This window comes from Primulina tabacum, chromosome 8 (genome assembly GCF_025594145.1).
Source record: "Primulina tabacum isolate GXHZ01 chromosome 8, ASM2559414v2, whole genome shotgun sequence".
Lineage (NCBI taxonomy): Eukaryota > Viridiplantae > Streptophyta > Magnoliopsida > Lamiales > Gesneriaceae > Primulina > Primulina tabacum.
The window spans coordinates 20,700,435-20,715,975 of record NC_134557.1 but is presented as its reverse complement, the minus strand read 5'-3'; the positions used below and the strand labels follow the sequence as shown (position 1 = coordinate 20,715,975).

Below are 15,541 nucleotides of genomic sequence, written 5' to 3'. Positions count from 1 at the left end.
GAATCAGCCAATGAATAGACGAATCAGCTAGTAACTAGGCGAATCAGCCAATGACTAGGAGAATCAGCCAATGACTCAATACATACAATGTCTATGAATCAATAGACCATACAAATCAATCTCATTAATTACAAGTATCAATGCAATAAACTAAAGTATGTGATTTAGGGAGACTCGAGTCAAACCTCACTCGAGTTGTGCAATCCCAACTCAACATTAATTTATACCTTTCTTTCTGATACTCTGACTCTGTCGAAGTCTCAAACTCAAAGCCTGTCAATACTCAATCTGACAATAACAATATCGAGGGTACGACATCAATACACCACTCAATCAATACTGGATATAATCAGAATTCAATCAAATTCTGTTTCAACAATATAATGTCATAATTTCAATATATCCAGCACTACCATATCAGTCAGATATCAATTCCAACACCTCATAATCGATAACAATTCAATTCTGATATCAAATCGACTCCAAAACTACTCCGAAAATCATAACAATTTCATATGGTATTTGTTCTCCAGTCCGGTTTCGATTATACGATGTCTAACATGACAAGAACATCATATATGAATCATATCAGATTTTGACAATACCATAATTTCAAATCATATCAAAACGTAGCAAAACTTACGTCCAGTTGTAGCCTATGTCGATAGGAACTCAATATCGAAGTCGGATTCAAAATCGGATGAGCGGATTTCTCCCAAAAGGCGTAAGGATTTTCTTTCTTTCTCTGAAGTTTTCTATACGATTATTTCCTTCGTTTTCTTGTTCTAAAGAATTGCAAGGTATATATATATATATACATCCACGCACATGCAAAAGGACGAGTGGCTCAATGTGCATACTGCACGTCTCGCGCATATGCGCGACTAATATCGGCGCATATGCGCGAGACCTACGGGTCTCGTGGATAAACTTCTCGGCAACTTGCGCATATGCGCGACTCATCTCCGCGCATATGCGCGAGGTCCTCTGGACTTCGCTTGTTAAGGCTCGCGCATACGCGCGACTCACTTCGCACATATGCGCGAGGTCCTCTGCCCACGTCGCGCATATGCGCGAGGGCTACTGTTCCTCGCCCATTTTCATGCATTATCTCGTCTTTCCCGGTCTGATCCTTTCCGTCTATAATCATATCAATTATCCTCAAATCATTTCAGATTAATAGGATAAAATTCTCGGGCCTTACATAAATGACATAAACGCATTATTATCATTTGTACGAGTAATCGGGCATTACACTGATACTTTGGCAGCAAGCTCATAAAATCGTGGAACTCCTTCCCTTGGAATTTCTTTCTCAGCTCAAAATCAAGTTCTCGTTGCGCCATTTTCACATATGCTGATTCCGTAAAGAAAACTCTGCACCTACTCCTCACTCTCTTGATTTTTCATATGAAATCATTAGCTGATTCTCCTGGCTTCTGGACCACTCTCTACAATTCCGCTATACTAATCCCAGGCACTGTTCTGAAAAACTGTGTATGGAACTGACGTTCCATATCATGCCAAGTCATAATAGAATTTCAAGGCAGTGTGGCATACCAAGTAAATGCAGTACTAGTCAATGAAATAGGAAACAACCGTAGCTTGTAGTTAGAAAAGTTATCCAAATTTTCTAATTCACCACATTGTATTGTAAACCTCACTATATGTTCCACACAAGATAGGCCATCTTTCCACGTGTATAAAGTGAAGTTTGGAATGCGATATCCTCGTGGATAAAGATTTTCACGATCAACAACATCGGGATAGGGCTTGTGAAACTCTTGTCGGTTGATTGGCCTCACCACTCGGCCATACAACTCTTGAATAACATCGCGTTCAATCTCGAAGTCCAAGACTGGAATTTTTCGTAATGGGTACAGGGAATAATTTGCCCCTCGAGTGTTATTCCCTGAATTTGGAACGAAATACCCATGTATTCCCCCATCACCATACATCGATGGATACATATTAGAAGAAGTTACAGCGAACATCTTACAAGCTATTTGTTTACTTCCCTAACATACCCAAGCGTCGGTGATTCCTCCAAGCGGCGATTTTCACCTGCTTGAGAAGTCCCGACCTCTGGCCTTGGCCTTCACACAACTTAGTTTCAATTTCCCTAGGTTTACCAACTTCTGGTGACTAATTTTCCTCCTTCGAAGACTTCCTCCATTCCCTTATTTATGTCGTAAAGTCCATCATAACAGCAGTAAAAGCTCTAGTCATTCCGTTGAGATCACCATTGATATTTTTCTCTATGAACAACATAATGTTTGCTGGAATTCCCTCACTACAAGAAAATGAAATTCCTTCCTTCATAGCCTCTTCTTCAAACTTTTGTACCAGTCGTTCTACTGATCTTCCATCTGCATCGGTCTCTTCTTCCTCTGAACGATGGCCTTTTCCTTGTGATTGAGGAATTCCTTGATGTTTCTCAGTACGCTTTGGAGGCATCGTGTCTCACTGGTCATGTCAATTTGTTTCTCACAAAACTTGCGGGGCGTGTCAAGCATGTGATCGTGTCAAATATGAAATTATCTGAGTTCTTTATCAAGCGTTGTGTGTCTCAATTCGACCGTTAGTTCTAATTCCCTCGGTATGTCTTCAAAGGGAAAAAATTAAAATTAAAGAATATGATAAAATTATAGAGAGAATCCTTTAACATCAAATTTAATTACGTAAGTATGAACATGAACAACATTTTTACAAGAAAGTTAGAAAAATATGCCAAAATTTAAAGAAACTAAAATACTGAAAATTGAAAAATATACAGATAAACTATTGAGAGAAATTGAAGAAGCTTTATTGTTGTTTTGTTGAATGTTTTGTCATGTGCTTTTTATGATTCTTCCTCTCAGCTTTTGTTCCACTCCACCAAACAGTTGACCACCTTCCACGATCCATATTGTAGATTTTGGGTCAACTCCTCTCATCGTGATCTTCAACTGACTTCTTCTTGGGCTTGTCTACTGGGCCTCTCCACATTCTGCGGGCTTCCATTGTCATTGGACTTCAAAGATTTGGGCTAAAAAATATAATTTATATTTCTTCACGCTCACTACAAAATGAAAGCAAATCCACGTTCCATTACAGGAATGAATTTGTTGTGCCTAAGTGCGATGCTCTTAGGGTCCATGGTGGATAAAGCTGGGCAAGAAGAATGAGGGCATCAGATTGGTTATTTCAGCAGATTGTCAACATCGTTCTTCTGAAAGTCAGCTGATGATTGTTGTCTACAGATTATATACATGAGCTGAATCTGAATCGATTTGAATTCAATTAGCATACATGAACTGAAAATCTACGAAATAGAAAGAATGCAATCAAAATCATTTCTACACGAACATGAATAAAAAAAATGAATGGAAGTTGATGACTTCTTTTCCTCTATTATCTTGCAATATAAATTTTAAAAACCAAGAGTGATGTTGTTTACTAGTTAATATCGAGAGAAACTTGAGGAGAAAAATATATTAAGATGGTGCAAAATTACCATATATTGTGGAAAAACGTTTAAAATTGTTTAATAACATAAAAATTAAATGATTTTTAATCAAATCGTACGAGAGATTTTTTAATGTACGATTATTATTTAAATTTGTTTAAAAAAGAAAACATACGAGAAAGAGAAATGATAAAGGGATATAAATATACAAATTTAATATACCGTATAACAAACACTGTGTCACACTACAATATTTATCCAATATAAAAACATCTTTGTTCAAACTTAAACGTGACTTGTCTTAGATAAACATAAAATAGGTGAAACATTTTTAAAATTATTATACATGTAATTCACTTCAAAGAGACTAGCATCATCCATTACCATAATTTTCGAGTCAAGATTTTTGGCTCCCAATATTCAGCTCCAGGTTCCATTTATATCAATTAACGACATTTGATCTTAAAATAAATTTCACGTTAATTTAATATATAGTATTTATTTGCACACATGAACACGAATTGAAAGTATAAATAAATTTCAAATGGAAGCGAGGTTTAACATTCAAAACAAAAATTCTCACCAACTAAAGAAGTAAAAATGGAATTATTGCCGCACTTTCATAGGGATCTTCGCTCACAAATCAAAACTCTCTCCAGTGCTTCACCATAACACACATTCTAAAAAAAACTGAAAGGTCGTTTGGTGTACAATCTCCAAAAAAGATAAATTAACAACTGCGATTTCAACGAGTCTCGCCATAACAAGAGCCAGGTAGCATTCAGGAAGGTGGATATTTGAGCTGGTTGACATACTTTCCATATCTTCCAGCAACCGCAGTATCAGATAACAGATCCCACGTCTGTAAAATGATGAATAAAGATGGCACAAGTCTTCAACTGCTTTTTATAAGATGAAAGGAGCACAAAAATTCCAACACAAGCTCTTTCATAAAACAAAGTTCGACATTTATATAAGGTAAAAGAAAGAATAGAGAAACATGATTCTTGCTCACCTGCAATTTTCCCTTGGAGCCTCCTATTGCCAGGGAAAAGGGACAACCATCCGAGAAAGAGATTGAAAACACAGCTCCCTAAATACAATTCGAGCATAAGAGTTACTTGTGTACGCCAACAAAAAATAATCAATAATGTAAATTTGAACTATAAGTCCAACGTCATCAATTAACTGGAAGGATAAAATGACCAAGGGAAGCAGCATCTCACAAACAACTTCAGCTAGCATCAATTATTTAAAAAAAATGCAAAAACAAATCATAAATCAAATTCGTATCATTCGTTATATGAAAGGAAAGTCCACCAGAATACGAAAATATAACTTACAGCTTTTGGATTTTTGGAGGCGATACATGATGGCTGGTTTGACAAGTCCCATAGTTTAACCTGATCAAAGTATTGGTACAAAAAATGATGAGTATGGTGAAGACGAACAATAATTAAAAGAAAACAAAGAGAAAAGATGTTTACCATCTTGTCCATGGAACCAGTAGCAAGAAGCTGCAAAATAATTTGTCCTAACGTTAGTACAGGAAAAATGTGCAATGTTAAAATGACAAGGGAGGAAATCGTATCACATTTGGGACTGCAGTGTTGTAGGAAATTGCACAAACTGCCTTTTCATGTGCATGGAGTGTGAAGGTTGGCTTAGGCTCTGAGGATAATTCAGAGCTAGCAGCACGGACATCAAAACAAATTACCATGCCATTTTCAAGACTGACCTGATAAAACAATCAAAATACAGGCATTGGTTGATAATTTATCCAAGATAATTAAAAAAGCGGGCATTTTGAAAACTTGCAATCGCGGAAATGGATTTTAGGATGTGGGCGTCATGCAATAAATTGGTTGGGGTTGAGCGAGGATGGAGGACAAACCACAAATGAATGCTCAGTGTGTGGATCCCATGCTAAGCTCTCAACATCAGCCACAACTGGCCACTTAAATCCACCATGAGAAGGTACCCTGCCGTCTTTCTGATATTTAAAATATTGTTGATCAAACAACAGTGCCGAATTAACTAGAACTGCATACCGCCAAATGAAAAAGTGCATAAAGGTTGTGCAAGAATTCGTGAAATATACCATAACTACAGAATGGTCAAATGAACCGCTGAGAAGAACTTGCGGGGAAAAATGATTCCATGCAACTGCCTGGACCTGGATAAAACAAAATCACATCATTAAAAGAGTGAATTCAGGAAAATATTAGGAAATTAGCCTAGATCCACAATTTTTCTGCCAAACACTTCTGTTATCAATTCAAAAATAGATTTCGTGTGGATTCTCATTTCTAAATGAAACACAAAAAAACTTTGGATACTTGCATGTACAATTTGATTATAAGTTTGTATGAGTTGACTTTGAAGTCACTCAGCAAAACCGTAGTTATTTAAGGTGCAACACATGCCAAGCTTCACAGGTTTCATGGAGCCATAGGCATAAGGCGCATCTGCGCACTACACTGAAGTGGGGAGCATCAGATATGATCTTTTAGAACGCTGATATATGGAATGAATTACAGTATAATGTCAGCACTTACGCTGATTCTTATTACCGGAAAAAATCAAGGATTGCAGGATTGGGGAGTCAAAACTATGCCATGCATTCTGGGTTAATTAATCAATTCAAAAGTTGTGTGCTTTGTGTTATTTGGCCAGATTTAAGTGTGTTGGCCATGCGTTTTCTTTTTTTTTTTTAAGCATAAACTAACATTTGGGCTCTATGGTGGGCTGTGTTCTTGGGCCTAACTTAAGGGTGTTGGCCATAGGCTTTCTTTTTTCTCTAAGCAGAAACGAGCATTTGGGTTCCATTTTCCTTAGGCTCGAATAATCATGCCTTATGGGCGATGTGCACCCTGCAAAAGGCTCGTGCCATTTGCAAGGGTTGCGCCCGACAGTTTCTGAAGTGCATGGGTCGTGCACCCCCGTAACAACTATGAGCAAAACAAATGGAAAATGTTGAGAAAATAAAGAGCAGGGGGTGAATTTCTTATGTTAAGAACACAATGGATGCAGGTAAGCCTTGCCTTATCTGCATGGTGGTCCATGGTTATATCACATTTTTCAGTTGCCACATCCCAAATCTTAACCAACTTGTCCGCACTTGCACTTGCAAGAATGTTCCTGGATGTATAAGTAATTTGAGCGATACAAAACATTAGAATTTTATCCCAAATTCTGAACACTTAAAGATCATCAGAAGCTCCAAATACCTGTACTCCTTGTTCCAAGCAAGTCCAAGAACTGCATCAGTATGACTACCAGCTTTATATTTAACATATTTCTGCCCATCAAGAAAGAGAGTATATTTTATGAAGAATATAGATTGAATAGTTCCGTTTGATTTACTTGTTCAATGTCAGAAACATATAATTATCATGTTCTGGAGACAACTGCAAGCGTAGAACTGCTCCCATCTATAATATACTCTGGAGTCTGGAGTTTGGAATAATTCTCTCTTTCACATCAAAATTGCCAATCGCAAGGTACACTCATTTTTAAAATCAGACAGTCAAGGGATTTGACCCAAAAAAATTTCTCTGGATGCAGTGGTCATGAATATGAAGTAAAACCTAATAGTAATGATCTACTAACACCACACGGGAAAAAAACAGCAGAACATACAGTATTAAGGATTTTGAGCATGCATTCATGTATAACTAACATACAAACCTTCTTTGCCTTTTTCTTTTCAATAACACCGCCCAATACAACATATGGCTGAACTTCATCCATCTAAAAGCATAAAAGAATGGAGAGATCCATTAAATCTGTCCATCTACTCAAGAATCAATGATATACGAACTAAATGACAAAAAACTACATACAATGTCAAGGTCCCATATCTCAATGGCTGGTTCCATTGATCCAACAGCAATGAAGTTGCCTATCAGGAAGCATAAATTGATGAAAATTGAAAACAATGAACAATATAGAATCAAGAAAAGTTCACATCCAAAGAGAGCCACGTAAAAAGACGCCACCTTTGAAGTACTTTCTCCAGTGGAAAATAAATATTAGTAATGTTTAAGAGAAATTAAATTGAAGAACTCTGCTAAAAAAAAAGAGGTTAAAGATCCCTAACACAACACATCTGCATGATAATTTATTTACAAACTCTGCAATTTCACCACCATCATTCCATCTATACTCTATACTCATTCCATAAATACTAAGCAACAATAAAATAATCGAAAGAGGAAAAGTTATCTACAGTTTAAAGACTATATATACACAACATTTCTGTATGATTATTTACAAATATTGCAATTTCACCACCATCATTCCGTACATACTCTATACTCATTCCACAAATACCATACAACAATAAAATCATCGAACGAGAGAGAATGATCTATACATTATAGTCTACAAATTTCACAACCAACAAAAATAATATTGTCGTTCAACGTGAACCATGTTAAATACACATACACTACTGCACATAGCTGCAGTTTACATGTCCCAACTAAAATGCATTAGTTGCTCTACCATTTTTTTTATGGGACATCCCTAAATAATTTATGTATCCCGAAATGACAAATTTCTCTCAAAACATACATTTAGTGTTACATGATCAACTCACAAACATTTCTTTTAAGAGTGAAATATACAAACATATCCAAATATTTTCACTTTTCCAACTCTCACCTAAATTTTCATCCCGTGTCAGAATGTCAAATTCATGTATGGATGCAGGCAGTCATTAAAAAATCCTCATTATTCATATAACTGAGTTTCAATTAATGTGGATTGTTAACATATACCAGAGAAGAAAGTACACATTGTAACTATTCCTCGAAAGAGTATCCTTACTCTAAAAGGAGACAGACACACAGTGGTGGCATCCAAAGCAATAAGTTATTATCTTTGTTCAATTGCGAAAATAGCTCAAATATTACATTCACTCTGAGAATCACGCTAACAATGACAAACTAGTAACATATGACGGAGAACTATTAGTCTCCACGTGTATCATTCTCACAGGATCAAATTAAGAAGGAAAAGGAAACAAAAACGAGGTGTAGAAAGATCAATAATTTCAGAACTCTACAAAAGAATGATAAAGGCTAAAACCAGTGAGGAAACACCGATATTACAAGTCAACATAAGAATGCGGCATCTTTACCTTTTTCTCCACCTTTGATAGGACAATCAAGCCAGGCTGTGCAAAGTGGAAAAGCTGGGATGACAATATCATGGTGTACATACATGTTGACATCCCCTGCAGTGGGATTTTCAATAATCCAAACCTGGGATGAGAATTTCACCAGTTAATGTTAGGCCATAATTGAACAGAATGTGAAGCATTTGTTGTCTTTAAAATTTACTTCGGTCACATGCCTCGAGATGGCTGACATCATCCTCATTACGAGCACAAATAATGACTGCATCCTCTGGATTTATAGTCATATCCTCTTCCTCATCGGAGTCATCATCCTGAAAGTGCAAAAATAGTGCAAGGATAGATAAGTAAAAAGATCAGAGAACAAGTGAAAAAAGTAGACCATGGCAAAATTCATTTTTCAATAAAGAAGAGCACAAAGGACCTTTAAAGGAAGCTAGAGCATGGTGAAGCAACTTACATTCTGATTCTTTAAGTAAGGGTCCATGTCATTACTTGGATAATACAAGTTCCCAAGGCCCGAACCAAACAACTCGACACCTGTTTAAATAAGGCAGCCTCATCTCACAGCAGATAAGATTATGAAACATCCATAAAAAAATACGACGCCCAACCACAGATCTTCCTCAGGATTTTTAAGGTGTAAACATTTAACAATAATCAAGTCAATGTTAGATTGAATGGTATCAAGGGAAACAAAAAATACCATCATCCTCTTCGTCATAATTGTCCATATCAAGTTCCTTCAATGAATCAGTTAAGCCATCAGTTTCCATCTTTGTGCTGTTGGAAGCTTTACCCAGTGCATCAGCTGCAGCTAGCGCGTTGAAAAGTTCATCATCTTTCTTTGATGCATTGGAATCCATATTGTGATCTTCTTCATCACTTCCATTATCATTGCTGCAACCGATTAAAAGTTTGAAACAAAAAATATACAAATATTACGGCAGAAGAACAGCTCGATATTTATAACATTAAATTGAAAATATGCGAAAAATATGTAAGACAATACGACTCCAATTCGAAAATCAGCTTTGCCGATTTGGTTTCAACTTTGAGAATACCATTCAATGGAAAAATCACCAGTTATAGGATGAAAACAACAAATCTTACTGTATCTTAAAAATATCATTCTTTACGATCTCTACAATTTCTTGTTTAGAGGGAGGATCAGCAACAGCAGGGATCGACTTCGATGCCCCTTTTGGAACCCAGGAAATTGCTGCTATCATTCTGGTAAATAGAGCCTGAAAGCTAACAACTTCTTTTAGCATAAGGGAAGACAATGAATAATAGCAAACCTGTATAGACTCTCCTTTGTACTTTAGTTCCTCATAGATCACATAGATGCAAAGATTTCCTCGTGGATTTTTATCTCTTAGTAAAAATCCATTACTTCCCATCGAACACAGAAATTTATGATTCATAAAGCACTAAGTTCTATAAATGTACACGGATCCAAATAACCGAGGCCATTATATCATGAGAAATTGCACTAAATAAAAGTACCAAAGCTCAATTTCAAATTTGACCAGCTGAAACTTTTATATTAGAGCAGTTTCAAAGTTTGAAACAAGCCAAACAATCTCCATATTCATATAAAAGTTGAAAAACAAAATCAAGTCTAAGAAACGAGAGACCGAAGTCACCAAAATAAAAAATCTGAATTTCATATCTCGTAGTGTACAGCACAAGTATAGAAAAATCCATAAAAAATCTGAATTTTACTGCACCCGACAAGAGATGAATGTGAATATGAGGGGCGAAGATTGGGAAAAAACAACGACAAGGCTTGAGTTGAGGCGGATATTCTGGAGCTATAGTCCACAGGGCAGTAATTCTCTCTTTCACATCAAAAACAAAATTCTATATGTTACAAATCAAGTCGTTTACACAAAAACAACGACAAGGTCTGAGTTGTTTTTTCCCAATCTTCGCCCCTCATATTCGCAGTCATTTCTTTCAAGCCTTAATTGTCTTCACATGCACAGAATCAGAAATAAGCAGCCAAACACGCTTAAAAATAAACACGTCAAATACACACAATCAACTTATCTATCAATCAATAACGCAACTGCAATCACAGGAAAATTTTTTAAAAAATGTATAATAAAATCGATGCAACACCACAGAACACACCGAATCATACTATTCCAAGAAGAAGAATGAATTACCCTGAAATCTCGAGGAAAAAGTGGTTCTGCACAGCACAAGACGCAAAGAGTACTAAGGGGGGTGCCGGCAAATCTCGAAACGAGGAAAAATAGAGAGGTGGGGAGGGACAAAAAGATCGGTGGAGAAATGGATTAGGTACGTACCATCGTGTCGTATATAATAAATACAAGTTGGCAGCAGAAAACACATCCCAGTTGGCGGCAGAAAACAAATCAACACATTTGTTCCACATTTGAAACCTTGGAACTTAATGATCAAAACTCGTGATACAACCAAGTTGCCTACTCTAGTTTATAGAAACCTATACAGACTTCACTAAAAACAAGCCAAATGCCTCATCCACACGTTCAGCCAAAATCACCCACAATTTAGAAACTAACCAAACAGGGGAAAAAAGATGATCAACCAAAACAAAGACTAACCACCTGAAATCTGAACAAAACACAGAAATAACTCTCCTAATTGTCGACAAACACAGAAATACATTCAAAAGGAAAACACAATAAAACAAAAGCGATAGAATGCTGAGAAAGAGTCGAAACCCTATTGAGTAGAGCCGAAAAGAGTACTGGACAATGTGTCGCAACACGTCTGACTACTCTGCTTCCCTCACAGGTTGACTTTAGTGACCGAGAGGGAGAGGGAGAGGGAGAGGCGCTGAACAGAACCAGAGCCGAGGGAGAATGCCGTCGAACCCTAGCCGCCGCAATGGAGGTTGACGATTAGTACTTAAGGAGACAAGTTGGGCCTGAATCGGTGTGTCAGTGGGTTAAAATGATTATGATTCATTCCCTTAATTTGTTTTTTTAACATTTTTACCATGATGACCTTGTATATCTAGTAAATTTCTTAACAGCCCAATAATTAAAAACAATTTGAATATTTCTCATTTCCTTCTTCTCAACAGTTTGAAAATACATTTCGAATCTTAGTACTTATTTTACATTCATTTTTGAATCTTATTATTCAAATAATAGTTTGAATAGCAATAGGTTTGAAAATTTCGAGTTAAACTCAAACTTCCTTTCGAGATGAACTCATATCAAAAAATTTAAAAATTTCGATGTTCAAATCGAACTCGAACTCATAAATACTTAATTCGAACATTCAATTTTTACTAATATTCAACTCGATTCGGTTGGTCATATGTTTGACAACTTATAAGTCGTTTTAAAAAATTGGGTTACCCCGCTCTTTTAAAAAAAAATCTTATTCTAATATTTTATTTCTTCGAAATATCTTTGTATATGTTCACCTCAAATTTTGCAAATTAGTAACCTAACAAATTACAAGTTATTTTCATTAACATATTGAATTATTTATCGCTTTGTTTTTTATATCTTTTTTTTAAAATAAAGTTTTGTTCTATTTTTTTTAGAATTTTAAAGACAAAAGTTTTAAAATTTTATTGAGTAAATTTTTAACTAAATATTTTTAATCAATTTTTACTTAAACATAAATATAATATTAAATTAATTTTTTCAAAGAAAATCAATTTTTATTAATTATAAATATAAAATAAATATATTTTTTAAAATATAGGTTTAAGATAAAATATATATATATAACTACTTACGTTACTTCATAATATTATGTCTTTGTGATAATTTTTACAATAAAAAGATCTTATAATATCAAACACATCAACATTTTTAAGTTGCTTCAAATAAGTTCATCCAAAATACTTTAACAATTTATTTTTAAAATACGACCTCACAACTTATAAGTGTTTTAAAAAAGCTTATAAGATGTAAAATATTATAGGCTGTTTTAAATAAATTTTTAGCCAAACAAACTCAAAATACTAACGAAAGAAGCAAGTAGTACGGGCTGCTTACTGAATATGAACAACAGTTGAGTTAACAATTTAAAATATTTTGGCACATACTTAAACACAATTGAGCTTTCTTTGCTAGAAATCGTACATCTACAAAACTCCAAATCGGTTTACTTTTTTATTTTGTATCATTCATAAATTAGGTATTTATTGAAGTTTGATAAAGCATTATTGTGATGTATTTAAACTACTTGAAATTTGCGAAAAAATTAAAAAAAATTTTAATTACAAATAAACTTTCAAATTTTGATCGTCAATAAACTGTCCGTCCAAAAATATTTGCAATAAAAAAGATCACAAATAAAATTTGCTAAAGAAAAATACTTGTTTAAACATCGCAACTCAAAACGTTAAATCAGAGTATTAAAATTGTTATGCATCAAATCTTAAAACATTGGCGGTCCTTGGGTTTAGCCTCCTGCGCAGTCCAAGTCGACTCATTGGTCCCCACCCCTCGTCTCCTCAACATCTTCATCACCTGCATCGATCAAGTCTAGTGAGTCTAAAGACTCAACACGTATAAACTGGAAATAACAAGTAATACGTAATAAAACCACATGCATCTTCAAAATAGAGTGTACATACTTGAAAGTTGAACATAATAGCATAGACATATTTGAAACTTGAACGTAGTAGCATAAACATAGACGTTCCATCATCATAAAACTTTTCATAAACATGCTTACTTCATACATACTTGAACATACATAAACTTCATCATTTTGCGTAGAGATATGTTTCAAAGCAAGTGACACATACATAAATGTGCCTGATCAGACTAAACCACAGTACAGGGCTGGCAGGAAAAATCCACTACCACATACATGAGATCCCCGGTCATGCTTTACCGGGTGGATTGGTCCCTGGTCATGCTTTTCCGCTTTCCAATCCTGATCTAAACCCGGTCATGTTTTACCGGGGTGGAGAGGTCCTCGGCCACGTTCACCGACTTCCAAACCCGTTCATAATTTGGTCACAAGACATTTAGCATACCTCAAAAGCTTAAAAGTATTTTCTTTTGCACGTCGAACATACTTACTCGGCGTTGAGGGATTCGTTCGTTCTCGTTCGGGGTCACTGCTGCACATACTAACATGAGTTCAAACCCTTATCTTTCATAGCTTAAACGTAGGTACTCATGCTCACCACCGAAGTAAATAAATTGCTTATGACATTCTAGATCACTTGGAACTTGACCTCGTTTAATCATCGTATTAAACCATGACATAAAACCCCAAACCAAATCCTATATTTTATATTCATAACCATAAAACAAATCCTATATTTTATATTCATATTAAAAAAATATATTTTTTAAAAGGTACACAGACCCCGTGTACGGGTCCGGGTAGGGGTCCGGGTACATGCTGGAAATTCGCATTTTGAAGGAAAAAGGGCATGAACCCCGTGTATAGGTCCGGCTTCGGGTCCGTGTAGGTTCTGGAATCGTGAACAAATAGAATTCCCTACACTTGTGTCTTAATCCTACCCCAGGACCCATTCCTAGGATGCTAAGGCACTGATTCAACTAAAACAAACACCCCAAAACACCTACGCATCACAAACAACGCAACTCAATCAGTGAACACGGCAATTGACACACAAAACGCATTCTACGACTTCTAATGCATACAAGTATTTATCGATGCGAACCGACACACCGAAAACCATCCCAACATCATACTCAACATACTTAAACACAACAGCGAACACCCGTCGATCGCCAACGAAGCCTGCAATAATAAAACTTCAAGAACGCATTTTTCAGAAAAACGCAGTTTGAGCAGTCCTACAAAAACAATCGTAACTCACTCATTTCTTATCCAAATATTTCGAATTTACTGTCCAATTGAAGGTATCAAAAATTTCTACGTTACATATGTTGAAAGTTTTTCAAGATAAGCGACCGAAAATTCTCAGCACACGAAAAGACAGCAGAATTCGAGTTTTAGATCCAAATTTTTTTTTCATAATCGATCCAACCAATTTTCTGCTCAAACGTTGTACATCATACATGGATTTTTACGCATAATAAACATAAAAACATATAATATAACAAGATCGATGCACAAACAAAAGATTATACATGTCTTTTGATATTTAAAACTCATGATATGTCGATATCGAAGCGGAAACGGTGCGAGGGTTGATCCAGGACGATCGTGGAACGATTTTCTTGAAGAAAAGCCAACGAAAATTGCTAAAATTCTTGAGGAGGGAGGGGCGGCTGCTCTTGCTCTCCAAGAACCCTAATATTTTCTTTAAAAATGAAATCAATAGAGAAATGAAATGTGTGTGTAGGTGATAGCCGAAGTGTGTGTGTAGTTGTGGGTGTGTGAGTGAGTTTGGTAATTTGGGAGGTAATTATTGAGTTAATTGACTAATTAAAAATATTAATAACAAATAAACCCACTACATAAAATACTAATACCTCACTAAAATACTAGCATCATTAAATTTAAAATATAGCACACAAGTGTTTAACTTTAAAAGTTTTTTAAAAAATCATAAACTCACCTAATAAATTAAATTAGGCTTTAAAATGCTAAAAACTAAATAAATCATTTAAAAATTCCCCATTCCTAACAAAAATAAAATACCAAATTTTAAAAATCGCCAAAATCGTCGTCGGTCTCTTTTCCTCGATCCCGCATCGAATAATCGCCTGAAACATGAAACTCGAAAAAAAAACATTTTAACGTGCATCACATAAACATAAATAATTTAAAATAATACATTTAAATAAATCATGCATCTGTAAAATCATTTTAAACTTAATTAAATAATTTAGAAATTAAATAAATGCATGAGATTTACGTATACTGATTTTGGGCTCTACAATTATCCAGCTGAATATTAGTACTGTTTAATCAAAATTAATGTTAAGAATTATTATTACCCTAAAGTTTTGGTAATTGACAAAATCAAAACAGCACAT

General features: G+C 35.3%; 1 protein-coding gene across 5 annotated transcripts; it reads right to left on the bottom strand.

Annotated features, from left to right (window-relative positions):
• Positions 1-3,961: 3,961 nt before the first annotated feature.
• LOC142553872 (uncharacterized) lies at positions 3,962-11,502 on the bottom strand. Of its 5 annotated transcripts, XM_075664390.1 has the most exons (18): positions 10,910-11,121; positions 10,766-10,791; positions 9,705-9,838; positions 9,298-9,491; positions 9,052-9,131; positions 8,810-8,905; positions 8,595-8,718; positions 7,294-7,352; positions 7,139-7,201; positions 6,679-6,749; positions 6,493-6,589; positions 5,550-5,624; positions 5,343-5,441; positions 5,043-5,186; positions 4,936-4,965; positions 4,792-4,851; positions 4,464-4,541; positions 3,962-4,310 (listed from the first exon to the last, which is right to left on the bottom strand). In XM_075664390.1, the coding sequence occupies exons 1-18, from the start codon at positions 10,953-10,955 to the stop codon at positions 4,230-4,232; spliced, it is 1,557 nt and encodes a 518-aa protein (XP_075520505.1). In that variant the 5' UTR covers positions 10,956-11,121; the 3' UTR covers positions 3,962-4,229. The 5 variants fall into 5 exon arrangements, with proteins under 5 accessions (XP_075520505.1, XP_075520507.1, XP_075520506.1 ...); XM_075664392.1 differs by lacking the exons at positions 10,766-10,791; positions 10,910-11,121 and adding an exon at positions 11,309-11,502 and having other exon boundaries at positions 9,705-9,824; XM_075664391.1 differs by lacking the exons at positions 10,766-10,791; positions 10,910-11,121 and adding an exon at positions 11,309-11,467.
• Positions 11,503-15,541: the final 4,039 nt, after the last annotated feature.

Bases quoted from the DNA above. Each gene is read 5' to 3' on its own strand.
- LOC142553872 (XM_075664390.1), bottom strand. From the start codon at position 10,955: ATGTGTTTTCTGCTGCCAACTTGTATTTATTATATACGACACGATG. The intron at 10,792-10,909 runs GTACGTACCTAA...TGTGCTGTGCAG, and splicing joins TTATTATATACGACACGATG to AACCACTTTTTCCTCGAGAT. The intron at 4,852-4,935 runs GTAAACATCTTT...TACTTTGATCAG, and splicing joins CTGGTTCCATGGACAAGATG to GTTAAACTATGGGACTTGTC.